Raw genomic sequence first — 27,887 nt, forward strand, 5'->3', positions numbered from 1 at the left:
GGAACCAATAATCTGATCATTAAAAATCTCTGTGGTGTGGCTGTTGTCCTCACACAATTTATAGATGTTATTTAAATGGCATCTGCATATAGCAATGATTAATAATTATCAGAAGAAAAAACTCTGCCACCTGTGGGATCCCAGTGTGTAGCAACAAGTGCTGAGCTCGCAAAGTTTAAAAGTTTTAAATGGCCAAAATCTTCCAGACATGTGAAACAGTGGAAAAAAGTCCTGCCCTTCATTCAGTTGAGTGGCCGACTGTTGCCGGGGTAGGGGGTGGGGGGGGGAGACCCATCCCCCGCCTGCAGATTGGCCAAAGCTCGGCTGTCACGCCTATGGGAGGAGACTTTGGTCGGTTTTGAGGCGCGGTTGAAATACTCACAGTCTCACCACCGACATCCCTTAATTTGAGCTCAGCTGCCGTGGGGTCCGCACAGACACAAAAGGGGGATCTTCTCGTATCCAAGCCTACCTAAGGAGAAGAACATCCGGGTCGGATTTTTCACCTCTTTGGCAAGATCCCACCCATCCTAGAGCTGGATTTTTAAAATCTCAAACACTCCTCGAGGTTTTTCTTTTTCGATTTTCTTTTTTTTGTTCACAACACCTAAAGGAAAGAAAAAATGGGAGCCCAGTTGTCCAAGGGTGGAGTAGCTGTTGAGGGGCAAGCCGCCGCCGACCCAGCTGCTGCCAAAGCCAACGGCCAGGTGAGTAAAGTAGGCCTGACATGCCGAGCATCGCAGGGGAGCCACATGGCACCCAACGCCCACTGGCACCATCACGGCGGGGCTGAGGGCTGAGATGGGAGCCTGGCTGTTGCTCTTTCATACTCTGCACCGAGAGCAGATCTAGTCCTCTGTTAACAACAGTAGGCAAAATTTAGTTTGAATACAATTTAAAACAAACAGGTCGTCTGAATGCAGGGGACCTCCAGCAGAGCAGCCGTCGAGTGGCACATGCTCGTCCCCGCGCAGCGCGCTCTAGAGCTGCCTTTTGTTAATTTCGTCTGTGGGGTCCCACAGGGGCAAATTAAGCGCAAATCGTATGTAATAACGACGGGGTCCGGTCGAAATGTGCATTTTGACGATGTTTTCTCTCATGAGTTTGTTGTAGTCGTGTGTGTGTGTGTGTGTGGGGGGGGGGGGGTCGATCGATCTCACGTCGAACAAAAGATGCCAGGCAAACGGTGCAAAGGATGCAAATGCGATCTGCTGGAGGCGCATGTTGCGGAGCTGCAAACAAGGCGCCAGTTGAAACCCCACTTTTCCCCCACCCCCCACATTTAGCAGGACTTTGTTAAAGAAAGCGTTTGTGGGAATGAACGGTGCGCTTTGTCGATCGATGCCTCCTCACACCGCTGTGATGTTAATTGCCAATAGCTGGGAGAATTAAGAGTGGCTTGCCTGAGTCTGACCCCAGATCAGAAGATATTATGTGATGCACCTTCATGCATGTTGATGAACCTGGGTCTGACCGACTAACAGACCATGTCCCTGTGAGTGCAGTGGCTTCACTGATATGGCTCCTAATCTAACCGTGTCCTTGTGTGCCATGGCTGTGTGCTGGCTGTATTCTGGCCACACTGAGCCCGTGCAGAGGACAGTGGTAGATGTGAGCTGCAACTCTTGCATGAGCAGAAACCAGGCTTCACGGGGATTCCTTTGTTCCCCAATTTGCTGGCTGTGTTGACGTTAGACGCAGCACTACTGCCCCCATGTGTCTGCTTAAAGTCATGCAAACAGCTGTTGAATCCCCCTCTGAACCACTGTCAGGGCAAGCAGCTTTCCTCAAGTATAACATGGATTAACTATTGGAGTAAATAGGCTAATGCTAATCTGTTATATGCCAGACCTCTTTAGATTTATTTGGAATATTAGTACACATTTCATCTACAGTTTATCCCTCTGTATATTTGAGCCAATTTCTGTTTCCAGAGGCAATGTGTTCATTTTGATCCAGTTTGATTATTTTAATCCGTCAGTAATGAGTTCTCTTCTTCGCAGGAAAACGGTCATGTTAAAACCAATGGTGACGTGTCAGCCAAGCCCGACGGGGAAGTGGCGGCTGCAGATGGGAATGGAACAGCCGAACCAGCTAAGGACGGCGAAACCAGCGCCGGGGATGCTATCGAGCCCGCTCCTGCGGCAGAGGGTGAGGCTGTCAAAGCAGAGGGCGAGGCCGCTAAGGATGGTAAGAAGAAGAAGAAGTTCTCCCTGAAGAACTCCTTCAAGTTTAAGGGCATCTCGCTGAAAAAAAGCAAGAAGGGCAGCGAGGAGGCCAAAGAGGAGGCCACCTCTCCCACAACAGAGGACAAGCCCGAGGAGAACGGCCACGCGGCCAAAGAAACCAAAGACGAGACGCCGGCCGCTGCTGAGGCCAAAGAGGGCGAGGCCGCCGCTGATGCTGCACCTGCACCCGAGGGAGAGGCCGTGGCGGCGGAGGAGGCCCCACCAACAGAGGCCGCCCCGGCCGAGGAGGCCACCCCCGCCGAGGACACAACACCTGCAGCCTCTGAGGGCGAGGCCAAGGCAGAGTGACTGCACCCCGCCAAGGCACATGAACTGATTTTCCAAGATTAAAATATATAAATATATATATGAGAGACTCGTGCCACGTTCTTAAAGTTATAAACAAAACTACAAAAGAAGACAAAGGATATATCACGTTTGCTGATTCAACCACCAGTTCACTGCCTTTTATTAGTTCTTCGACAGACGGAATCTCACCGGGCCCTCTCATGATAAGTGTCGGCTTATGTCGCCCCCTCATGGTACACACAGAGACTGGCACGTGGTGAAGGTAATGGATTGGATGTGGAGCGAATCAGGAATACTGACTTATTTTCCCAATTCATGGAGAAGCATCCTTTTTAACAGTGTGGCAGCCCTATAACAATTTATTTTTCTTTCTCATCTTTTTTGGGATCTGAGAATTGTCACCGGAACGGGGCAGACCATCTCCTTCACTCGAAATGACTGTTATATGGACACATAAACCTTTCAAACGATCTTATTCATTTTTAGAATTCTACATTCCTTTGTTTTACCCCCAAATTTCAAGTATTTTGTCATGTATAGAAAAGTGAAAATCGAGGAGGGGAGGTGGAAAAAGAGCTATGTCTTTGTTCGTGCATTTTGATTCTTTTTCTGGCTAAAACCACATTCAAGCTTCTTGAGTATTGCAGTGTTCACATTTCAGAGTTTATGATGCAGGGGTTGGGGATTGTGTACAAAATGTGAGCTTTTTATCTGCAAACTGTCTCTGTAAATATGTTTTGGCCAATATTTTTGGTTCTCTTTTATTTTGCTATCGTTTGAAGATGTTAATGGTTTTATTGTAACTTTTAATAAGGGTAAATAAATGTTCGATCCCCTCTGTCTGTGTTTCGCCTTGTGATTCACACCTCATTCACACACTGATAAAGTAGGTTAGAGTAGTTTTAAACTAGTTTCCACACGTCATGCATACACCAAAACAATCAGTTACATAAGATGGAGCTTTATTTATCCCAAGAGAAGTTGTGCATCAGTTGCAGTACAAAGTAGGAAGGAGTACAAATTTACAAGTGCACACTGTTGCTGGCTGAGGCTTGACTGCGTACGAACTTGTCTTAGATAAATGGCGATTAAACGACTCACACTGACTTCAGATAAAAAGTTAAAAGCAACTGTGACTTATATTAAATGTGAGAGATAAACCAAGCTTAACCACTGATAAATAAAAAATTTGAAGTTGCTTGTGAACTCTGGACAGGGACAAAAGAGGTGTGTAGTATGATAAATAACGGTGAGCATTAACTAGTGGTTGCATTGGCCTGAGTCATAGTTCAGTCATCTGTATTCTGCATATAAGGTATATACACCTGCACCAGTATTGTGTCCCTAAAACAAATCATTTTAATTTGACATAGTTAAAAATATTTGAATATATTTACATTTTTACTCTCTATCCTTCAGATGTATTTTTTAAATTAGTCTTTCAGCACATTAGTAGTACACCACATTCCATTTCACTGCACATATTTGTTGTGTAAGTGACAAATAAACAGTTTGATTACTAGAATCCAAACGATGCATTTTGTGCACATGGAGCTGGGGGCGTGTATCTAGCAGAGTTCAAAGGGTACGACATAGGATTTCTTACATAATTATAAATGAATCATGGCAACGTATTTGACATATGGTCATCAGATGATGGAGTAAGTCCCACTTAAATTATTAATTCATTATCGAATGTTTAAAAAAAAATTGTGGGTCTCTCTGGCTCCCTGTGGCGGATACACGTGCTTGACACCCTGTTGCCTTCAGTAAACATGCAAACACCTAATTTGCACGTGATGAGCCGGCCAGAGTTTTAGCTATTTTAGCAAGGGCTTTACTGCCTTTTAATGAGGTGTGGAAATTGATACACGTTGTTGTGCAACACATTAAGGTAAGAAGAGCAACGTCAACTGAAACATTAATCGTACACTGACAAGGTCGACGTTTAAATAACACTACTATACTCATACTGTTCCATAGACTGTACACATAATGTGGGGTGATATTGTATGGTGATCGGACGAGGTGGCCGAGTGGTTAAGGCGATGGACTGCTAATCCATTGTGCTCTGCACGCGTGGGTTCGAATCCCATCCTCGTCGTAGCGGATATTTTCACGTAAACAATAAACCGATGTAACGTAAACTACGGCCCCGAAGTAATCTGCGCTGCATTAAACATTAGGGTGTTCATGAGTTCAATCAGATCAATGAAATCTTAACGTTACAATAAACCAGTAGGCACTCTTTATTTCTATTTATTAAAAAAAACATTTTGCGTTGTTTTGGTATGATACAGTATTCAAATCCTCAGAAATGGGTGAAAAGCCATATTTTGGCGTTTGCAAGAAACACTTGAAGTCAGCAGTGTAAGTTTTTGTGCCTGCTAATGTCATGCAATATCAATGCATATGTTGAGGAGCTTTGTTCACAACCATTGACTGACTCACGTGATTTTCCACGTCAGGGCTGAACTTACTTGTTGAAGGTGCAACGTTTAAAAGGTGTCTTTGAAAAAAAAATCCCTCAAATGTCCACAGATAGTCAGATAGAGAGAAAGTTTTGGTTAAACTTGGAGAATGCTGCTCTCTAGTGGTAACGGAACACAATGAATCTATTTTAGTCCAATATTTAGAATATTCCAACCCTAGCAGCATTTTAATATGCCTATACTGAATGTGGACATCTGAAAAGAAATGCTGCATTTAACCAACAGACGCAGTAGGAAAGTCAAGGTTTAAATAATAAAATGAATGCTGGCTGGATTCCATTTGCTTCAGTATTAGATTTTTTATTTATTTAACCTTTATTTAACCAGGTGAGTCTTGTTGAGATTAAAATCTTTTTTGCAAGAGAGACCTGGCCAAGATGCAGCAATTGAATTAAATACATTAGAGTACAGATACAGAGCTCATTAAATGCATCTAACTATAAGTGCAGTTGTGATCACAATATAGGTCTTCAGTTGAGTTACAATTCATACAGTATATGTGAATATATTAAGTTAAGAGTTAAGTAAGCAGAGTATACACAGTTGGTTATATGTGCAGTATGAAACAGTGTGGGGATTCAGTTTGTGCAAAAATATGAATAGTGCAAATAACATGTACATTAATGTAGTGTGAGCAGTACAGTGTTTGAGTGCAAATGTGCTGTTAGGTTGAAGGTCTGAGCCTGCTGCTGCGAGAGCGTAGGCTCTTGTAATGTTTGAGTGTTGAAACATCCACAGTAAGGGTAGGAGGCAGCCTTGATGATGTTTCTTGTCTTGCCCTGGCATCGCTTGTCAAAATTTATCTTAATGATGGATAACTGGGTGCTGGTGATCCATTGGGCAGTTTTCACCAGCCGCTGGAGTGCTTTATGACCTGATGCATAACAGGTGCCATACCACATTGAGATGCAGTTTGTGAGTATGCTCTCAATGGTACAGTGGTAAAATGTCTACCTGGATCCTGGCACACAGATGAGATAACAGGGAGTACAGAAGAAGGCTCAGCATGCAGCCTTGTGGCACGCAGGAGTTCAGGGTGATGGTGGAGGAGGAGAAGTTGTCTAACTTAACAAACTGGGGTCTGTTAGTGAGAAAGTCCAGTTTCAGAGGGATGTTCTGATACCAAGTCAACTGAGCTTGGAGATCAGCTTTGGAGGGGGTTACGGTGTTGATGAACTGATGAACTGAAGTCAATGAACAACATCCTGACTTAAAGAAGGCGTCCTCTGTTGACCTGGTGCAGCGATAGCCAAACTGGTGTGGGTTCAATGTAGCAGGGAGACGGGATCTGCGATTTGAAAGAACCAGTCTCTCTAAGCACTTGGCAATGATGGGGTTGAGTGCGACAGGACGGAAGTCATTAAGGGCCGAAGCAGTGGAGTGCTTCGGTACTGGCACGATGGTGGCGGTCATGAAACTAGTGGGGATAGCTGCCTGGGTCAGAGACAGATTTGTAATGTCCGTAAAGACCTCGGGCCCAGCTGCCTTGCGTGCATTCACCTTGCACAGAGCAGAGCAAACATCTGAAGTGGAGAGTGTGAGGCGCAGTTCACCAGGTAGGAGATCCACTTTGAGGGTGAACTCCTTGTTTCCTCTGTCAAAACGAGCGTAGAAATGGTTAAGCTCGTCTGGGAGGGAGGCAGAGAGCTGGGTGTTTTGAAGTCTGTGATGGTCTGTATGCCTTGCCACATACACCCAAGGTCCTGTTGTGCATGCTGGCTCACTGTCACTGTTATTAGTAACACCTGTGCCTTTCGTATGAAAAATCTAAATGTCTGCTGTGAAGCATTTGTGAAGTAATTTCTACAGTATTAAAAATGATAGACAACATACTCTACATAAAAGACAACCTACATTTGCTCTCTGGCATCTGCTGCTAAATTTAAGCCTTCACTTTTTCTAGTGAGCCTGTCACTGCACAGGCGCAGCATCATACTGTAAATACAAAATCTGTATATCTGTGGGGGAAACCTTGTAGAATGGACCTTTCTGCCAATAATTTTTACAAGCAATTAAATGTAGCAATATATGGGTCAATATAAACAAGTCTTGAAATTGGACCACATTATGACATTTCACTTGACACGTAGTCAAAACAAAAGTAGTCTGCTCCGTGTCTGCAGATTAAGCCTGAGATGAAAATACAGATGCCCTCGTCCTGTAGCATCACTGTACAGCAAGGCTACAGCTTCTTTACTCACAATGGATGAGGAAAATGCAATGACTTCAAATGTCAACTTAAAATTGTAATTCTGATCACTGAGGCAGCTTAATGGGACATGCTAAGGAATGAGCTGGATGTCACATATAGCAGAAATGACATTCTACACAAGCGGTATGGATGACCCGGGATAACGACCCCACTGAGGTTAAATAGCTGAGTTTCCCTGCCAGTCAGTCAGAACTGACGAAGTCCTTTGGATGAGGGACGAAATGTCTTCCAGTATCTTCAACCAAGTCCAGTTGCCCTTGATTTTAACCTTCATTGGATAACTATGACCTGGATGACTGAGAATCTTCATAGACATCAAAGCAGATTCACTTTGGTCCCATTAGTAGAAGAAATATGAACGCACAGGGCATCATTTTCTCAGTCATACAATTAATAAAGCTATTAACAGTGTTGAAGTAACAGAGTACTGTCATTTATAATGCTTACACCAAGGTGTTACATTTCATTAAAATGACACATTGATTGATTCACGATCCTACAATCACACACAACAACAGATTGCATTTAATGCTAGAAAAGCCAGCTCCAGGATTTTTCTCCTTGTATAGTCGGCCATAAGGTGATCAAATCTATGATGCAACGTCAGAAATGCGATATCCAAAGTAATACTACTTGTCCTCTTCTTTAACAGTATCCTACAAAATAAAACCAGCAAGTGTCGGAGAGCCTTGCAAAGGAGGGTCATGAATGTTTCATGGTCAGCTGGATCACATAACTACGATACACAGGATCTGCCCTTTTTCCCCCAAAATCTTTTTATTGAGTTATTTGCAGACAAAGTTGGTACATTAAATACTTCTGTGACAGAAGAAATTAAGAAAAAATGCCACCCACCCTCCCACCATGGTCATGGTCACAAAAAAATTAAATCAACAAATAAATAAATAAATAAAATCAAACAAAGTCAAGTGCATACTTACAAAGAGCCCGGTCTAGACATGCTTTATATGAAAAGTGCAACGAGTTAACTTTTATTAAAATTAAATGCTACAACAAGTAATTGTTTAGTAAAAATAAAATATTAATGATAATAGTAATAGTTGGTGAGCTGGAAAAAGGCATTTAGTACAATAAGTTATTGGTAAAGAGGATAATAAAGTGGAGGGAGCAGTAGGGCTCAGGAGTGATAGTGAGGTCATTGATAAAAACTAGTAGGGGACCTTTCAGTGAGAATTTTAACATTTCCTGTGTCCACCTGTCATGTGTTGAGGGGAGGCATGTTTCCATTTAAGAAGGATGCAGCGTCTGGCTAACAGTGGTGAAGGCAATGACACGCTGTTTTGGAGTGGGCATATTCTGAGTAGGAGGGAGGCTGAACAAAGCAGTCAGGGGGTTGGGGTCTATATTTTTGTTGAGGGCCTCAGTGTCCAGTATAATTCTTTTCCCCCACTGGCCCTCCAGGCCCATAGATCACAGTTTTACTGGCCCCTTGCATATTTTACTGGCCCAGAGTGAAAAAAGAGAAAAATTGCCCAATTGGTGCCCAATGCAGAGAGAGGTGCAGTGGAGCATGGATTCAGAGAGTCAGTTTTGTCACTTTTAATCAAAGTCAAGGGTGAGAAACTGATCAATTTCCAAGTGTTGAAAAAAAGTGTCTCCTTAATTTAAGGGATCATGTCTGGCATGATGTGAGGCGGAGGGACAGGTTTTTGGCCAGTATCTTACAATCAACATTTAAGTGAAACTGGTCATAGCTACTGCAACAGTAGGGTCTGTCTTCGGAAGCAAAGATATGTACCCCATAGACAAAGTTGCTGGTAACTGGCCTTCCTGAAAGGAATCATTGTACATCCCCGCTAGATTTGGGACTAATAATGTTTTCGACTGTGAAGCCGTTGGTGCCTGGGGGACATTTATATGCTTCCTGTATGTCGAGGGTGGAAATGGGGTCACCTAATCCCCTGGCGATGATTTGGGATGATACCAACTTTAGTGGTTTTGTTCATTCCTTTAGTGTTCCAGGAGATCAGACGCACTCCTCTACCTGTCGTTGTCAGGGGATTAACCATATAAAAAGTCTCATGATGGTGAGTTGACCTGGAACAGTGTAGTGCCTTGTGCGCCGAGGAGAAAGAGAGTAGGGGAGGTAGAGATGAGAGGACAAAAAAGAAACCATGTGAAAAGAGAGAAAAAAGAAAAAGAAAATACAAGAACAAACAAACAAACGCAACAAAAAACAACCTAACAACCACAATTGTGGCCATACCTAGAGCTACACCCAGAATATGAACCACGACTGTGCACCATAGCTCAAAGCTTCACTGCTACACTACTGGGTCCTCCTTCTCTAACCAAACAGTGGTCACCCCATCGATTGCAGATATAACCATATGGATATTTTGATTAAAATAAAATAATGAATAAATAAAACACAAATAATATATGCATATACACATGCATATATACATATACAGTATACATACACATACGCACAGATAAACACCAGCATAGATACATACTCACACATATGATAGAAATAATACAAAAATATATGTATATATTACACCCACACACAAATATACATCTACATACCTAAATGTAACTGTGGCTGTCAAGTCTCCAGAGCACCAGCTCTGGTGAGTAAGTCCACCGTGTGGTGCAGTGCTGGAAAGGGGTCTAAGGTCTGAGGGCTAGGGTCCCCAAAGTCCTCCATTAAGGCAGAAAATCAAACAGTTAATAGTCAAGTTACTTGGTTTGGCTGGCCGTGAGTAAACCTGGTTGCCAGCACGAGAATGAGGACCACCACAGTCTGTAATGCAACCTCAGCAGGCTTATGTGGAACAGTTAGGTTAGAGGACATTAGCTTAGCTATTCCAGCAGTCAGTCAGTCAGTAATAGGCATCCTTGGTTTATCAGAAAGTGTCTGATGAGCCCTATCTCACTACGGTGGCAAATCGAAGACGCCATCGCCAAGAACCTCTTCCAGTGGCTCAAAAACAGTAGAAGGAAGAGGACCCTCAATGGACTCATGTAGGGCCGTTATTTTGGTTTGGCAGTTTAACATTGCTTTATATTAGCATAGTATATGATGTTCCCAGAGCTAGTATACACTTGTCCTGTTGGTTGGTGTTGAACATGAGTGGAGCAATCTTCTGAACATGGTTTGACACTGTAGAATGCAGTCTAGCTTTGCTTAGAGTGTCAAGATATCTAGAAGTTAGTGGAGAGAGCTTTTTGGTGTTCTTCCAGGAGGCTAGCTACAGTCGCCATGTTGAATTTGTTGCTAGCTGGTCTGCTTGTGGTCATGTCAGTGATATGTGGCTCAGACTTACAATATTGCCCACTTGGTGGCGAGTTAAAGTGAAATTATGGAGTTTTGGAAGTTTAGATTTTAGAGTTTAGAAGTAAAAGTTACAGAAGTAAGACTCTACTCCATCATACACAACTAGCAGTCAATTGACCCGAGTCCTACAGGGTTGTACTTAAATTAGAGTCTTTGGCCTTCTCCCTCCTGTTTAAACCCATCTGGCTCTCTGTCAATGTTGGATCAGTCTTCCGATACCTGGGTGGGGTTATTTTGGTGAGCTCATGCTGCTCAGCATATAGGAACCTCTCATTTTCATAGTGGACCCATAACAATTTGGTCATGCGCTTGCACATGAGATAAATCATCTCGCAGATACACATGAAGATGCACAGCGCACTGGATATGACCATGAACAACATGAAGATCTTTTTCTCTGTTGGACGACTAATGAAGCAATCAACGGTGTTCGGGCATGGATCCAGTGAACACTTGGATAACCTAAAAGAAAAGAGTAGAGCCGATAGTTCTCTTCAATTTTAACGTTTTTCTGTAATGCTAAAGATGATTACAATTGAAAAGTAATGATACAAGCATTACCTGGGCAGGTCATATCCATGGTATATCCGATACAGAATGTAAAGAAATGATGTGTCGAATCCAGCTTTAAAGACCAAACTCAACAGATAAGTCCACCATAGCCCCCCTCTCTTCTTGCCAGGGTTGGCGTACAGGCGAGAGCCTTGGTGCAGCTCCACATATTTGCTGTCCTTTCCTTCACGGTATTTAACATGAGCTATCACCATCAGAGATGGGCAGGTGACAAAAATCAGCTGCAGCGCCCACAGACGTATGTGGGAGATGGGGAAGATGTGGTCATAGCAGATGGTGGTACAGCCAGGCTGGAAACAAAGTAAAGGAATTTTTAATAAACAGTTGCTTTTTCTATTAGGGCTGCAGCTAACGATGATTTTAGTATTCGAAGCTTCGATAGATTATTTCAACGATTCATCGATGCGTTGTTTAAGAAGTACTTTTGCTCGCCCTCCGTAACGACATCAGCTGTGCACGTTTATAGGTGATAGATGTTTATTAGTCCTTTCGGAAATTCATACTGTGTCATACAGCAAACATCAGACCAACAACCAGACAGCTGCTTTACCAACACAAACATCACCCGAGTGCTATACAAGCTATACTAAAGGCTCGTGCAGACTACACTGTGTGCCGTTCACACAACTTGCCGTCATATGATGGCAGTCTTGAAGTCGTTGTGGCGTTCACACACGCTGGTCTCCAAACCACGTTTTGTCAAGAAGACACAAGTGAAATGTGAAACGGGAAATGAGCGATCCTGCACACAGCTGTTGTTTGTTATTATACAGATAGCAATTATAAAGACAAAGAATATGGTTGAAAGGATGGATTAGTACATGCAGGTAGCAGGGATTGTCTGAGCTACAGAGAGCTGCAGGGGAGTTAAAAGGTGCAGCTCCCCGACACCCAGTTAACTCTTGACTGTGAGGTTACAACTCACGGCCCAAATGGAGAACAACAAACGCACGTGTGCACATTTTAAGCTGAGGACTGCGGATTACTTTGGCTAGCCTTCAACTCAACAAATAATCATGATTTCAGTTAAATGCTAAAGTTTCTGTTACTGTTACCTTGTCTGTGGTCGGCTGGCAGAACACCGGCTGCTTTCTGATAAGGTGCCATCGTGCTGTTCCCGAGGCGACATAAGTTTCGTTTTACGGTGGACGGACGGTAACATTACAGAGTTGTTGTTTTCTTTAGCTTGAAATAATCCCATACTTTAGACAGTTTCTTTTTTGTCCCTTGCTATTTTCTCTGTCTTCCTCCACTTTGCAAACAGGGCCATCATAATCATGGTGTTTACAGCGTAAGTGTGATGTGCGACAGTAATAAATGTCCCTGCAAAACACTGTGCTGTGTAGTTACATGGATTAAACGAAGCATCGATGAAAAAACATTTGTGTCGAAGCATTTTATTCATCGATTTTTTCGATATAATCGATGAATCATTTCAGCCCTATTTTCTATAATGCCTAGAAAGTCTCAGATGAATAAAATGAGTTGTATTTGTACCAGAGGTAAAAAAACAAACAAACAAGGAACCGAGTAGATTCAATGAGACAATAATTACTTATTTTATATCAGAGGTAATGCAACTGTCATGAAATGATAAATACAAAACAATACCACCTGTGCTGCCAGAATTTAATATTAGCTAGAGGATGTGATGCCCCTGTACTGGTTAAAACATATAATGCATCTGAAACTTCTTTTAAGGGATCTGTGACAAAGACAAATATCTTAACCAAAAAAACATTTTCTTTCCTGCAAGATTATAGACAAAAATCAAGTAAGCATTTTACACTTGATTTCTATTAGGATTACAACAGAGATTTAGTTTTCTGATGTTCAGAATCTACAAGCCACGGACAAAAAGAAAGCTGTACTACTAAAATGAATACTTTAATAGATAGTGCTGATTGCCTACCAGTTACCTTATGTTCTGTATGACAAAACGAAAGTGAACCTAACAAACTGACATAATTTAATTACTAATCTTCTAGTCACATGGGTAAGCGTACAAATGTGTTGAAGTCCTAATGGTGCTTTCAGACCAAAAGCGAAGCGAGCGTTCGGGGCAGTGAGTTTAAATACAAAGTCAATGCAAAGAGTCACAATTTCCTGTCGGGCGGCACACAAGCGGTGCGAAGTGACGCTAAGGGGGCGGTGCAGGTGACGCGAAGTGAAGGCAACACAAATATTTTCAACTCAAGCAAGAAATTTGCATGACGCTGAGTCGCGATAGCCCATCAACGTTGAGATTGTCCGTACGTCACCGACAGCTTCAGAGCGTTGTGTGGAGAGGGCCAGGCAGAGCGGGCAATGGAAAATCTGCTGGCTGGCAAAGAGCTGCTAAACTTGGGAGAGAGGAGCAGGGAACAGCACTCAACCTTTTGGACAAAAACACAGTCAGACTGGATTATGCTCTGAGAACTACGCCGTTTGCTCGCGGGAGGAGCTTGCAGTAAACTACTTATATTAAATTAGATTTTTACTTTAGTTTTTAGGATTACAACGTTGATTTATCTTCACTCGAGCTTCTCAGGTTCCAGTGTTGTTAGCGTCGTTTGGCACTACTTCATATTTATTTAAAAAACAGACAAAACTGGACATTGCTGGGGGAAAGCGAGGAGGTTGAACTACCTGGTGAGTTCAGAAAACACGTGTATGTAACTTTATTCCAGCTATCGTTGTACTTTACTGTGACCAAGTTAGCATAGCATAGCCCTGATCGATCCGAACTCCATTCAGAAAACAAACATTTTAGAAGTTGTTGTCCTGCTGACTTGCTGACAGACCTGACAAAGCATGAATTCATATATTTAACAAATCTGCATCATGTTGTAGTTCTTTCGGCATCAGTTTGGCTTTATTGCTATTTAATCACAGCAAAATGTTTACTTTGGGTTCATACAGCTGTAGTAATGGCAAGTTGTGTTTATTCGCGTTATCGCGTTGTGTGTGAACACTCAGCAGTTGTTCAGCGATAAAACCCCCGCGAGGAGAGCGTTGCGTGGATTAAATTCGCATTTGGTCAGAATGCCGCTTAGGAGGTCAGCACATCTCTTTAATAAAGCTGTCTGCACTGAATGCCAAGCTCTTGAAGGGCTACTCCTGCAATTTAATGTTTCAATTTGATAAAGTCGGGTGAATCATAAGAGACAAATTAAAAATAAATGTTGTTTCTAGAGCAGCAACATTAATGTTTGCAACAGCAAAGTCACTATATATAAACTCAAAATATGACATCACAATAGTGATTGAAGTTTAGAAAGAATAAAAACTCAGTCAACATCTTCCTCCTCCTCTCTGCAGTTATTCACTGCCTGCAGGTAACGTTACATGGTCGATGGAGGACCGGCTGGTTTGTCTCAGCCAGCAGCTGAGTTTACAACAATGTGCCACATTTTAAGACTACAGACCAGTCTATGCTTCAGACAGACAGCTTTCTATTTAGCTTGTTTTTAAATAAATCCCTGTGAGCCAAATCCTCAGATATCCCCCTGTTCTGAACGCCCTGTTTTTAACTGTTTTTTCTACTGATGGCTCGGTATCATGTCCTGATACACACATTAGAGAATGGTTAATCAGAAGACAGTGGATTTTGGAGCGGGGGCCTTAAAGAGACAGGAGCATCTACAGCTTGTCTCAGACAGAGGCTGAAATGAGGGCTTGCATGAAGTGCCAGTATAAGATACAAAATTATTTTTTTAGACAGAACAACAATATAGGACTGGAAATGCAGTATAATAGGGCTCCTTTAACATTTGAACCAGACAGAGCCAACCAACAATGTCCTATAGAGGAGTTAGGGTACAAAGATTGTGTCACATTGGTCACAAATGGTCAAACTGATAAACAGTCAGTCCTTAAAAGAACTTCATCATTAAAACTAACATGGTGTTAATGTGGTGCCTCCTAGTGAGGAGCTAATTTCTCCAATAAACTTTTAAAGCCTAAGATTTAAAGGTACAGAAGTGTTAGCAGACATAACAAAGTTGCTCCTCTGTCTTACCTGTTTAGTATTACACACAAAGTCTTTGCTCTCATCACCCCAGACGGGCTGCGCTGCCACCACAAACACCAGGATACGGAACACAAACACAATGGACAGCCAGATCCTCCCAAACGCAGTAGAGTATTTATTGACTCCGCTCAACAGATTCTGCAGTCCCGACCAGTTCATCCCTGCTGCTGCACTGGCCTGGGTGATAGAAACAAGTGCACCGTGTAAAAGAGAGGAATAAAGAAAAAGTTATTTTTCCACATCCTTGTGACAAGACACAAAACAGATCACAGCGTCATGTCTTCTAAATATCTTTGCTCTCTTACAATGATAAGGTTAAATTTAGCCTTTAGTATAACTTGTATAGCATTCGGGTGATGTTTGTGTTGCTATGGTTACGGATTAGCCACATCCTGCCCAATCCAACAGATGCAAGTAACTACACCCAGACCTGGGGTGTCTGGCAGAGCTTGCATGTGCTTGTATGAAATCATTATATGACACAAGAGAGGTAGGTAGAAACATAGTTTCATCTCGTGTCTGCAGGTGTTTCTTGATTGTACAGTTACAAACAGCAAATTGACTTGAAAGCCTGCAGACTTTTTTATGTTTCATAAATTGTTAGTCAAGATTATTAATGTTATCCGGCCCCTCACTAATGCAATTCCATGCTTCAGTAGTCATTACAACATGTACATAGGCCAGAGAAGATAGAGTCATGTTAAGCTCAGGGTGTAAAATGAATGCCTTTGTCAGCTGGCGGCAGTGGTTAATGGATAAATCAATATGTACTAGCTTTTTATAACTGACATATAAAATTGTGGAGATAGCTGCTATCTTTAGAATTTAAGTCCCACACTTTTTAAACAAGCCCATATGAACAGGTAACCCTTTAATTTAAAGGAATAGTTCAACATTTTTGGAAATCTGCTTTCTATTTGCGTAAAATATGGAGCTGGAGCCAGCAGCCGGTTAGTTTAGCTTGGCACAAAGACTGGACAAAGACGGGAAACATTTAGTCTGTCCAAAGTTAACAAAATGTGCTTACCAGTACCTTTAAAGCTGTAGTTCAGATCTGGTTCGTTGGATCTGTAGTGCAAGTGTTGAAACAACAGTTTGCAGTTTCATGGGACGTGGGTCATGTACCAGACTATTTATTGGCCGGAACCACTAACTTTGAGGAGTCTCCACTGGCTGCCTGGCAACTGCAAAATGAAACAGTGAGCTAGCTGTGTGCACCTTTTTTTGCTGTCTTCTTTCTGCTAAGATAAGCTAACAGGCTGTACTAACATGACAGTGGTATCAATCTTCTCATCTAAATCTTCTTCTCAGCAAGACAGCTATATTGTTGAACTATTCCTTTAAATTAAAGACGCATTTGCATGTGCAACATTTACAATTTCTTCAAACCATATACCATAAAGAATTAAGACCAACTACATTTACAATTACCACGTACACCTTTCCTGTGACAAAAATAATGATTCCACTGCACCACCTCTGCCTTAATCCAGACAACTTGAAAAAAAAAGTATGTTGCTAATGCAAAATAGCTCATTATGAGCCTAATTCTTAGGGACTAAAGGTTTTCCCACTAACAACCAATGTTCTTTATAACCAGCAGGCAGTGTGAAGCTAGCCAATGTTAGTGTTATTAGTTACACTTGTGCTTTTCCCGCTATTATTGCCAAAGAGAATTTTTTAATACAAAGCAAACTGCTACGACTCTGTTCCAGTGTTACATAATATAAAATGCCGTCTAACGTGTCATTTGTGTAAACTAATGACTAATGATTTGTTGAATTCCTTTTACAAAGCAATTGCTACTGAAAATAGCCTTATAATGGTATCACATGACAAATGCAATAGCTTTTAATGTAGCTGGCCCTGAAGTGTGTATACATAACCGTAACAGCTTTTTTAAGTTGATGTATGATGTTTACTCTTTATCACTGTGCATTTGGACACAGGGGTTGTACGTGTGGTATTGAAGTGCTGCATTTTTTAATAAAAGTCAACCCACTTTTATTCATCCATCTGAAGCTAAATATGGCTACATGTGCTTTATTTTTTAACCCAAACTGTCTTTATTTATCTTTATCCATTCTAGACACTGTGTGTGTTAATAGTGTCATGTTGTTGTTTCTATGTGCTGCTGCTGGTGTTCATCCAGCAGCAGCGGACAAGCACATAGCAACATAAACAGTTGTGTGTGTGCGAAGGTAATGAGGTTCATGAATGAAACAGTCCGATGTCATTCGTCTAGTATAAATATAACTTCAATTGTATGTGTGTGGTGTCAGAGTTTATGTTTCCCAGATACTGTGTTGTGTGTGTGTGCATTTGTGTTTAACTAATGTCTTTGTCCTTACAAACAAAATCTAATGTAAGCCTATACATTCAGTGCACAGTTTTCTATTGAACTCTCATGGTTTCTATGGTACATGGGACTAGCATTGTTCAGACAGAAATATGATGTATTCTTTTTTTTTTATTCTACAAAATGCCGTAACATTTATATATGTATCTACCGTTAATTCAGTATTTTACCACATGAATGTTCTTTTTTGCTGTCGTCAAATATCAAACCTATACTTGAGTGCAGAACCTGTTCACCACCAAAGCTTTAGTCACATTTAATGTTTACATAATTTTCAACAAATGTATAGGTGAGGCTCCATCGAATTTAGTATAAACTAGTGAATGTTGAAAAAAGTGAAAACAGCTTTTTCGATTATTTCGCTGGTTATTTTTCTCCCAGTGATCATACTTGAGTCACCATATTACTGGTCGTAAAAAGGGATTCAAATATGGAAACACCATCCTTACGTCTGTATGGTTTCTGGAGCAGTGCAGGCTCACGCACTGTTTAGAAAAGAGGGAAATATTTAGATTTCAGAAAATAGGAGTGGCTCAGCGCTGAGGACTTTTCGGTGTTAACACTAAAATCTGCATTAACTCTAAGTCACATAGGCTAAATCAAAAGCACCAATGACGCTCGTGGTGATATTACTCTGACAGTGACCTTTTCATTAAACATCAATGTTCCTGTAAGTGGTAAATAACTACTTGGTCCCCCATACTACACTGCTTTGATTATAGGACTGTTTCAGAGTCTCCATTAATATTTGTATAGTTTTTAACCTCCAAGTTTTAGCCTCAAGTTTGTATCTTAATCATAGCAGAAGGAAATGAAACTGGTGATTTTTCCCTTTGTTTGCTTAAATAAATATAGAATAGATACAGTGACAATTAATGGAAATCCAACAAAAAGAACCTTACCTAGTGCTGAAGCACGGCTCAAATACTCAAACCCAATATATCGACACCAACTGGAGAAGAATAACAGCAAAGTGAAAGTGAAGTAAAAACTTCTTTGAGCTATTCAGTTCCTTTTTCTCTCAGTGTCTCTCGCCCTTCCCTCAGAAATCCTCCCAAACCAGTTTCAGCAATTGCTTCCTCATCAAACACACCCACAGACGTTACATGCCCTGGTTTGTCAGTTTGCAGGATACAGGGAGACACAACTCCCTACAAGCCATGTAACCATGTTGTTACACCCTTCAAATAGGTAAAGAAAGAGACACATATGCTTTATAGAGCGGGGAGACAGAACATCCATCCCTGTCAACCAGAATACTTGTGGTGTATATATATGTGTGTGTGTGTGTGTGTAGGAGAAAGCGAGTAAGGAGAGAGATGCCACACCCTCTACATTTTTACAGAGCAATGCAAATGTGTTTTTACAATGTGTTCACTCGGCAGACAGACAACAGAATTAAATCAGATTTAATTCAATCCAGTGTATCAAACAGCCTTTCGAACTTGCAACTGTTTGTTTGAATTAAAATGACTGAATAAAATAAATGCTGTGATATGTTTACTAGGTCACAATGTATGCAAAAGTAAATGCAAATGTAAGTCCATGCAAAGTGACAAGACACAATGTAAAATCTGAAAAAGGGTTCAGAGGCTGTGAATATACAATTGCACGAAGGTAGAATAGATGAAGATAAAAACATAGGCTAAATGAGAGTAACAAGCGTGAACATTTGATTAAATCTAAAACATTTAAAACAGTACATGTGCATATTTATGGTTTAAAACATTGTAGTAAATGTTGTCATACCAGCAGGCTAAAGGTTGGAGGTCAAGATGCAAACCATACAAGAGGCAGAACTGGAAGACATAATACCAGTGCTGCTTTCAGTGCTGAACCACACACCATCTATGAGGCACATATGGAAAGGTAAGGCTGCAGGCCTTCTAAGCTGAAAGAAAACACATTTAAAAATGTCTGTTTTCTAGTTTTGTGTGTTTTGTCAACATGAAATTCAGGTAGAAACCCTCAGTGGATTAAATAACATTTAAAAACATTCATACATTGCATCACCCAGTTCCCTCTTGGTAAGTTTACTTTGCTGTGTGTAAACACTAGATGGCAGCAATGACTTCAACATCATACAACATGCTTGCTTGCAGTGTACTGTACCATACAGTATATTAAATACATATTACTAAGAAAGTTAAATTTTCAGTAATGCCTGAATTGATAAAATGTGACAGGTAATATGTATTTGGCCCAGTGTATGCAAGACCATGCAAAGCCACAAGACAAAATTAAAATGTAAAAGCTGAAACGTCTTTATAAGATGTGAATATTTGTGAACATAGTTGTATGAAAGTAAAATAAATTAGAATAAAAACGTAAAATAAAATAATTATACATATTTCTAAAAAAGTTTGAATTTTCAGTTAGGCCTATGCCTGAAATGATAAAATGTAACATTTAGAAAAGATTGACACCAATTAATTAATGTCAGCTACATTCCTGTATAAACCTGGCTTCACCCACGCAAATACATAAAATAGCAGTTTGTAAAATGAACCAACGTTACGGGTGCTTGGGCTATTTAAAGTCCAGTATATTCATTTTTACAAAATTCGTCAAAGCAGCAGGAGACAGCCTGGCTACTACCGGATGTGTAGGGAGTTTGTCTACAAATTTAGACGGTCGTGGTGTTTTTAAAGGCGTATTTTTTTAAATCAGTTTTATTGTTGAAAGCTTGCGGCCGGAAGTTGCGACGTTTATTGAGGCTAACTCGACATTTCTGTTCAACATGTCTTCTTTGCAGACTCTTTTTCATTAGAGGCGTCTGGATTTCTCCTGAAACTACTGCGTTTAGTAAGTAGCTTACGTTATGTCAGTCGTGTGTGTGTGTTTGACGTCGATATAGCAACTGTTACGACTGTGTAACTCACTACGTTAACAAGACCACCGACTGACTGTCCTTTGGCTGTTATTGAAAACCGGTGTCGTGCAAGGGACACCGGCGAATGCTTTAGCCTGAAATGTGTTAGCTTGCTGTTTATTCTGGGAACATGGTTGTTGACCTGTTTACATGACCAGGCTGGCGGCGGAGCCTCTAATGACATATGGCGTTGTTGATTAGTCCAGTGAGGTATGGTTAGTTTCTAAATTATGTGTTAACATTTTGTCTTAAATTGGGTACAACCTTTGTTGTATATAACGTTACAGTGATGTATCTGCATTTGAAAAACAGCTACCGTTACCAGTTATCGTTAAGCTAGCTGGCTGTTGGGTAACGTTAGTGTTAACGTTCATTTAACGTTAGAACATCGCCACAGCTAAGTTAACGTTCAAAGCCAGACGGTGCGAACGTTATAGTTACTGCTGTAAATACATAACATGGTTAACGTTAGCTAACCTTGCTAAATAACGTTATTGAGCATGTAACAATGTTTAAGTTACGCCTGACTGTAACGGTAAGGTTAGTTAGCGTTAACTATTAATTCAATGCTGTCGGGAACTGTGCAAAATCAAATCTCTTGCCGGTGACACTGAACGCCGTAACGTTAGCTGTGAAACGTTAACGTTACATTATTTCGAGTGGCCACAATGTCAAACTCTTATGTAAAATCAGGTAATTTAGAATAACCTCATGTTGTTCCGTTATGCAGAGATAGAAGCTGCTTTGTGGATCATTTTAGTCAGGCTTTATGAGTTAACCGTCCCGTCCACTGGATAGCTATACACATTAGCTAAGGATCACGTTTGGAAAGGGAGGTTAATGTGGCACGTAGCATAATGCAGGGATCTGTTAAAGTCAGGTAACCTCAGCTGAGCAATATTGACATGGTTTTCCTTTAGGTTAGCAGCAAGCTAGCGGGCCGTTGTCAGCCAGGACCCAGAAAAGCAGCATCATCATCAATGGTGTGTCTACATCCCGGAGCCGTCACATTTTCCTGTGTCCGCTCAATGAACCATCTCCTCAGCTCTCATCAAAGTGAGTATATTACTACCAGGAGTCCCTGCAACACAGTCTCTTAATGTGCAATGTGTTAGTAGTTACACATCACACTTGCATTCCATCACTCTGTCACTTTCAGGCTGCACATGTATGGCGTTTGTGAAGCTTGGAGGGGAGTTTTGCCAAGCCCAGCACCTGCTGCTTATTGTGGACAAGTGAACAAGAGACACCAGGCGCAAACACTGCCATTCACGCTCACAGGTGTGTGCTGTAATAAATACTGGTCATTATGAAACAAATTCTCACTTTTTACCATTTTACAGTCCGTGGACAGCAGAGAGTAACGATACACTGAATTGGCAGTGATACAAATACTGAGTACTTGTTTAGCTCGTCATTTACATCACCCAGTGTTGGCCTATGAAAGACAGGAACAAGGGCATGAAGTTAAAACAGAGCAGCCCTTATCAGATAAACCAGGGGTTTTCAAAGTGTGAGGCGGGCCTCCCTAGGGGGGCTCCAAACAGTTTCAGGGGAGGCTCAGTGAATGGAAGTGAAACAATATTACATTACTTATTGCATTAGTTATCAAAAGGAGATCACATAGAATAGCTTGCATGTGTGAGAGTTCAGAGATACAGTAGTTTTTGGGAACTGTTTTCCCCCCATCAGAGTCAGAAACTAATAAATGCCTTAGGAGAGACCTTTTTAAAAACTTATTTGGTGTAGTCAGAAGTTATGTCAAACAAAAATATAGGCTATTATGACTCAAATGTTGATTGTCTATGGGATTCAGTAATATAACCATGATCCCATAGGCATCCAGGAATTGATCGGAACTTACCAAGTAAACTAAAGATGTGGTGGGGTGGGCACCGTTTCCCAAGCTTTGTCTGAGGGGAGGCCCGCAGTCTCAGACTTTGAAAACCCCTGAGATAAACCATCTAATTCACACAAGAATCACAGGTAACACATGTTATTGAGAATTAGGTCAGTAGACAAAAATATAATATTCATGATAAAGTAACAAGCAAAAACCAGTGTGGAAGGCTACTTTTAGTTAGGCTTGCTTAAAGCTGTGTAAAAACGAATGACCGTCTCTGTGTCCTCATAGGTCCCCACTGCCATCCTGTTGAAACCATATGAAGACAAACCAACCTTCAGCCTGTCACCTGTCCTGGGGAGTAGAGGGAGCCATTGGCTTTATCCAAGCTTCCTCACAGCTTTTCTCCTTTCCTGCTGTGTCTTTCTTCTTCTACTCTGATTCAAACAAGTCTTCTCTGAATGGGCTAACAGATTTGAAAGAAAGGAAGGACAGATCTTTGTATCGTCTTCATTTTTTTTCCTCTGGACCCCGAGTGTCTTCCCTGCCAGTCTTTTTGACCCCACTCTGCTAGATCGAAATTTTAGTTTTTAACCAAGCCAAGTTTAGTTTTTCCTTCGTTGCCAAGAAAGGTTTTGATTCCCTCCGGCCCCCTATTTTTTTCACCAAGAAATTTGTCTTGTCTTTTTAGTTTTTTATTCAGACTACGTTTTGTCACCAAAGGAATAGGATATTTATGTTTTATTCCCATAAATCATCAGTTTTATTTTTAAACAATTGGGAAACTTTCACTTTGGTTCCTGTCTGTTACTCCTTTTTTTGAAACACAGTGCTCTTCTGATCTTTTTTTCTTCTATTAACAAACCTTTGTGGGTCTAAAAATGAACCGACCGGCTCCAGTGGAGATCTCTTATGACTGTCTGAGATTCCTCATTACGCATAACCCCACCAATGCACAACTGGGAAGGTTTATAGAGGTAGCATACGTTTGAATAATTCATATATATCCTTCACTCATTTTATTTTATTTCTAGAGAAAGCAGCGACATGGTGTGTTTAAAAAGTGTGTTCTGATGTGTAGGATCTGAAGGCATTTGGAGTAAACACCTTGGTGAGAGTGTGTACTGCTACATATGACAAAACACCAGTGGAACAAGAAGGCATACACGTGCTGGTAAGTGACACACCAGATTAAGCCTACTCATTTACCCGCTAACAAAGAAGTCCAAATGTACGTAATCATCAAACTAAGGAACATAAACTTCATCTACTGGTCAGTCAGACACAAATGTTCAGCAGGACAACCAAATGCCTCCATAAGCAGTTTGAATAATAAAGTGTGGATAATAGAAAGTGCATTCTTCCATTGCATCTGCACTGAAAACTAGTAGCAGTAAGCACAGCAGGCCTGATCTTAAAAGGTTACTGGTGCAGGGAATTTTAGGCTTAAGCAACTGAACAGCGACCAAATGAAAATACTAAAGAAACGTTTGGAATGTTTCTGATGGTGTGATTTGTAACTTGCAATAGGTGGTGTAGGCATTCGCAATATCTAATAGCTTGCTTACTGTGGGGAATACTGTACTGTGCAATATCTACCACTACGGTTGCTGTGGGTAAATGCACAACTGTTGGGAATTATGTAGTAATCTATGTTTCTATACTGTGACCATATGTGTAGATGGCTGCGAAAATGTGTTGTGCGACTGTATATGTTGAAAGCTGTCAAATGTTATTCTAATGCAATTGTATGTGATGGCACAGATGGTTGTGTACTGCCAGACGCTGTGGTCTCTTGAATGCCCAAGACAGATTTCTCCCAAGGGAGACAATAGAGGCTAGTCCTATCCTATTCTGGATCTAGGATGTCATTTTGCTATCTCTGCGGCACAGAAACTTGTTAAAGGTGGACTCTGGCCATTAAGTCTGTCTAAGCATAATCATGAGAACAAAAATATTTACATTTGAGGACTTTGCAACAAATTGATGAAATCAAAAACGACTTGATCTCCCTTACAGGATTGGCCATTTGACGATGGTTCTGCCCCCCCAGACCAGGTGGTTGATGATTGGCTGAGTCTCCTGCAGACAAAGTTTAGAGAGGAGCCTGGCAGCTGTGTGGCTGTGCACTGTGTTGCTGGACTAGGACGGTTAGTATTTTTAATTTATTTTTGCTTGCCAAGATAAATCAATGTCAAGTCAGCTTTTGTTTTTTTCCAGATGCTTAACTGATCGAACTGGCATGTTGTCAGTTGTCACTAATGTTGCATATGGATGCACCAACCTGATACTGACTCAGATAGCTAGATCGGGTATCGTGACAAGGTAGCCGATCTATAGGGCTGAGCTGTTCAATTAAATTACGCTTGTACTACGCGATGTGTCAGCAGTGCCCTGGTAACATTTTGCTAGGAGAGCTAACGTAGCATGGAGGGAGCTAAATACAAGGGGTCAACAGTTTGGAGATATTTCATGCATGCTATGCCAACAAGTTCTACGGCTACTTGCAATAGCTTCAAAGTTAGGAAGCAGTGTTTAAGTCAAGCCTGATATTTCCTTACACATAAAAGAATGATTCCCAGTCTCTTTCACACAGTAAGGAATACTGCTTATTCGTTTTATACTGGTATGGGATTGGTACTCGGCATCGGGGGATATCCAAAGCCCAGGTATTGGTATTTGTATTGGGACTGAAAAAAGTCGGATCGGTGCATGCCTATCGGTGCAACCTCTGTGTTACTTTTTTTTTTAAAAAGACAGAGCCCAAACTGAGTTGAAACACTGAGTTAAAGCCTTGGCTTCATACAAGGCTCAATGGCCGTAGGATTGTTGCCCTAACTGATGGTTGTACAATGTATTTGTTGTTTGTCTCAGAGCTCCGGTGTTGGTGGCGCTGGCTCTAATTGAGTGTGGGATGGAATATGAAGATGCTGTTCACTTCATAAGACTGTGAGTACCAAACATTGATTCTACTGTGTTACTTAATTGTACTAACAAGTGCTCTGGCTTTGCATGTATCATATTCAGTAGCATCCCTGTAATTGCTTACACACCTGACATTCTTCTCAGACATTTCTTTAAAAGTTTCTTGTGTCTCATTTATGTTGTCAGGAAGCGCCGTGGAGCGTTCAACTCCAAGCAGCTGCTTTACCTGGAAAACTACAAACCTAAACTGTGTCTGCGCTCCAAAGATGCAAACGGACAGAGCTGCTCCATACAGTAGGAATCTACAACCCCACACATCTTCATAGGAGACTTTCATCTTTTGATGTTAATTGGAAAGTTGACATGTTTGGGTAAAATATATATTTTTTTTGGTATTATTAAAACATGAAATTTATTCAAAGCGCTTCATGTATTTCCGAAATGTCAAGGTCCTTACGTCAAAGTTCTGGAAATCTTCTAAAAACATAGACAGACAACTTCTGCTTTTACATCAAAAATTTACCTAGAAAGTGGAGGTGTTAAAAGGTTTAATTTCTGCTTCCTGGTCTGTAACTTGGATATTTAGCAAAAATACACAAATACTTAGCCCATTAAAAGTAAACCCAACAGTTAAACAGAATTCATTTTAACTGTCAGCATCACTGTGAAATCAAAAGTTGAAAACATTTATTCCAAAGGCTACGCTTGGAAATCCTTGTTACAAGTGCAGCAGCTACAATAAATGCTGTTGATGACAATAGACAGATTTCAAACTTTGACATTGGGATCAGACATTGAAAATTAAGTGTCAGTAGCAAAGTATGTTTGACAGTTGATTAATTTTTGCGATGTTAAAGTGGCCTGCAGCTTGATATTTGTTTTCTACGCTACAACACTACAAATGCTGAATAAATAGTCGGCAGTATGTGCTTTCAAGAGGCTTGCTGGTTTATTGCACATCAATCCACACAGCGGTTTAGACTGATTTGTTAAATCCAGTCTTTCCTCACTGGCCAAATCAATGTCCTGCAGCCAGAATGTGGCGCAGAAGGTGACATGAGGGAAAAATATACAGTGTTTATGTTGATTTGCTTAAAAATTAGAATTTTAAAAGATTTTTTTAACAAAATGTGCCCTCAGTTTGATGCCAATATAACATATGCTGTATTAAACAACACTACAATCAACTTACCCACTGTAAGCTGTAGACGCACAGCCTGCTTCTCTAGAACAAACAAACTTGAGCTGGCTGTAAATAAATTTGACACTGTCCTTTGTAATGTCACCGTGGCATTACGAAGGACAACATGTTTAAACATCAGTGGGTGAATGTATTCATAAATCACTACTTTATGGTTTTGATAGATTGTACTGTTTACATTAGCTAATAAGTGTAAAGAACACAAATAAAACCCTCAATAAATAGTAATTAAAATATTGGTACTTCATTGGCCACACAATGTTGAGCAACATAGTGCATGATGGGTTGGCAGCATACAGTATGTGATATTAGTCTTCCAACAGTTTAGCATAGATTATATTAGGTGGTAATTGGGTGAATACAGTCTGGAATGTACTGTTGAATGATAGTAGGCTCCATGCAAACACATGAGCATGAACTATTTAAGATGGTAGAGAAATGAGCCAGCATTTAACAAAGTGAGCTTTAGTCATACAAACGTAGTTCATTTTGGTGCCCCAGGTGTCATTACTGAACAGTTAAACGTACTAATGGGACAATCTCCCGAATACTTCGTATATTCCTATTACAACCACCATAGAACAGGACTGTGGAGCCAACATGGCTGCCACTGAAAACTGAGTGGCCATAGTTCTTGTCTATCTCCGGCTCTGTACGTAACTTAGCTGTCTGGTCAGCTGCTGTGTTTGTAAAATGCTGTTGGTCTTTGTGATCTTATAATTTTTTCTATAGGTTTTTATTTTCTTTCCCTGTACCTTTATCTGTTTGTACTGGTTATGTTTATTTATTCATTCCACAGTGTTTCTTTGTGAAATGTCTGTCTGCTTGAACAAATCTGTTAGTCTTCTTGGAAAAATTAAAGTGTTTAGTACCATAACTTCTGCTTGTCGCAGAAACTATTTTGAAAGGCATCCTAATTGTAGTTTAATGTGTCTGTCTGTATTTTGTTGTGAGCTGAGAAAACAAGTGATACTTAAATTGATCGAATTCTCCAAATTCTTTTAAGATTGAGGTAAAAGCCAACTAGACAACTAGTGTAGTACTGATAAGTTCCACCTTGAATAATCAGTCAAATTACATAAATATATCTGATCAGAGGTTGACGACAATGCCATAACTCTGCATAATGAAAAGTCAGGAACATCATATCACTGGTTACCTATTCCCAAAAGCATATTTTTATTAATATTTGAAAATGAAGCTTTACAAACTGCCAGGCTGCTTCTACAACAGTCCCAGGTCACAGTGATTGGACTACATGTGGGGCTGTAGCTGAAACGTGGCAGCTGCCCAACGTGAGCCTGACCTGTGTGTGTGTGTGTGTGTGTGTGTGTGTGTGTGTGTGAGTGAGTGTGTGAGTGAGTGAGTGAGTGAGTGAGTGAGTGAGTGAGTGAGTGAGTGAGTGAGTGAGTGAGTGAGTGAGTGAGTGAGTGAGTGAGTGAGTGAGTGAGTGAGTGAGAGATTGCCTCTGGCTGTGGTGATGTGTGAATGTGGCTGTCAGAATGGATGGTGAGCAATCACACTGAGCCAATGGATGATTCAAGGCTGACTGGTTTT

The 27,887-nt window shown here is 40.9% G+C and overlaps 3 protein-coding genes and 1 non-coding gene across 6 annotated transcripts; 3 read left to right on the forward strand and 1 right to left on the reverse strand.

Annotated features, from left to right (window-relative positions):
- The first annotated feature begins 389 nt into the window (after window positions 1-389).
- marcksl1a (MARCKS-like 1a) lies at window positions 390-3,375 on the forward strand. Its single transcript, XM_038729726.1, has 2 exons — window positions 390-707; window positions 2,004-3,375. Exons 1-2 carry the CDS (start codon window positions 624-626, stop codon window positions 2,535-2,537), a joined length of 618 nt encoding a protein of 205 aa, XP_038585654.1. The 5' UTR covers window positions 390-623; the 3' UTR covers window positions 2,538-3,375.
- Window positions 3,376-4,559: 1,184 nt separating this feature from the next.
- On the forward strand, window positions 4,560-4,641 carry trnas-gcu. The gene has a single exon. It is a non-coding gene; the product is annotated as a tRNA-Ser (tRNA).
- A 3,353-nt stretch (window positions 4,642-7,994) lies between these two features.
- On the reverse strand, window positions 7,995-18,526 carry LOC119910896 (gap junction beta-4 protein-like). Of its 2 annotated transcripts, XM_038729729.1 has the most exons (5): window positions 18,392-18,524; window positions 16,164-16,314; window positions 15,119-15,307; window positions 11,107-11,408; window positions 7,995-11,007 (listed from the first exon to the last, which is right to left on the reverse strand). In XM_038729729.1, exons 3-5 carry the CDS (start codon window positions 15,287-15,289, stop codon window positions 10,671-10,673), a joined length of 810 nt encoding a protein of 269 aa, XP_038585657.1. In that variant the 5' UTR covers window positions 15,290-15,307; window positions 16,164-16,314; window positions 18,392-18,524; the 3' UTR covers window positions 7,995-10,670. The 2 variants fall into 2 exon arrangements, with proteins under 2 accessions (XP_038585657.1, XP_038585656.1); XM_038729728.1 differs by lacking the exon at window positions 16,164-16,314 and having other exon boundaries at window positions 18,392-18,526.
- Window positions 18,527-20,157: 1,631 nt separating this feature from the next.
- Window positions 20,158-27,252, forward strand: LOC119910897 (protein tyrosine phosphatase type IVA 2-like). Of its 2 annotated transcripts, none has more exons than XM_038729730.1 (8): window positions 20,158-20,294; window positions 21,282-21,417; window positions 21,521-21,642; window positions 22,496-23,181; window positions 23,286-23,378; window positions 24,224-24,354; window positions 25,079-25,153; window positions 25,316-27,252. In XM_038729730.1, the coding sequence occupies exons 4-8, from the start codon at window positions 23,086-23,088 to the stop codon at window positions 25,425-25,427; spliced, it is 507 nt and encodes a 168-aa protein (XP_038585658.1). In that variant the 5' UTR covers window positions 20,158-20,294; window positions 21,282-21,417; window positions 21,521-21,642; window positions 22,496-23,085; the 3' UTR covers window positions 25,428-27,252. The 2 variants fall into 2 exon arrangements, with proteins under 2 accessions (XP_038585658.1, XP_038585659.1); XM_038729731.1 differs by lacking the exon at window positions 20,158-20,294 and adding an exon at window positions 20,358-20,571.
- Window positions 27,253-27,887: the final 635 nt, after the last annotated feature.

This window comes from Micropterus salmoides, unplaced genomic scaffold (assembly GCF_014851395.1).
Source record: "Micropterus salmoides isolate LMB-PRFRI ecotype aquatic unplaced genomic scaffold, ASM1485139v1 Ms_hic_scaffold_19, whole genome shotgun sequence".
Classification (NCBI taxonomy): domain Eukaryota; kingdom Metazoa; phylum Chordata; class Actinopteri; order Centrarchiformes; family Centrarchidae; genus Micropterus; species Micropterus salmoides.

What these genes read in the sequence shown, in the direction of transcription:
- LOC119910896 (XM_038729728.1), bottom strand. Translation starts at nt 15,289, where the DNA reads ATGAACTGGTCGGGACTGCAGAATCTGTTGAGCGGAGTCAATAAATAC. An exon ending in TTGTGTGTAATACTAAACAG is followed by an intron (nt 11,409 to 15,118) that starts GTAAGACAGAGG and finishes CTTTGTTTCCAG; the next exon opens with CCTGGCTGTACCACCATCTG. An exon ending in CATGGATATGACCTGCCCAG is followed by an intron (nt 11,008 to 11,106) that starts GTAATGCTTGTA and finishes CTTTTCTTTTAG; the next exon opens with GTTATCCAAGTGTTCACTGG.
- LOC119910897 (XM_038729730.1), top strand. Translation starts at nt 23,086, where the DNA reads ATGAACCGACCGGCTCCAGTGGAGATCTCTTATGACTGTCTGAGATTC. An exon ending in AACTGGGAAGGTTTATAGAG is followed by an intron (nt 23,182 to 23,285) that starts GTAGCATACGTT and finishes TCTGATGTGTAG; the next exon opens with GATCTGAAGGCATTTGGAGT. An exon ending in TGTGTTGCTGGACTAGGACG is followed by an intron (nt 24,355 to 25,078) that starts GTTAGTATTTTT and finishes TGTTTGTCTCAG; the next exon opens with AGCTCCGGTGTTGGTGGCGC.
- marcksl1a (XM_038729726.1), top strand. Translation starts at nt 624, where the DNA reads ATGGGAGCCCAGTTGTCCAAGGGTGGAGTAGCTGTTGAGGGGCAAGCC. An exon ending in CTGCCAAAGCCAACGGCCAG is followed by an intron (nt 708 to 2,003) that starts GTGAGTAAAGTA and finishes TCTTCTTCGCAG; the next exon opens with GAAAACGGTCATGTTAAAAC.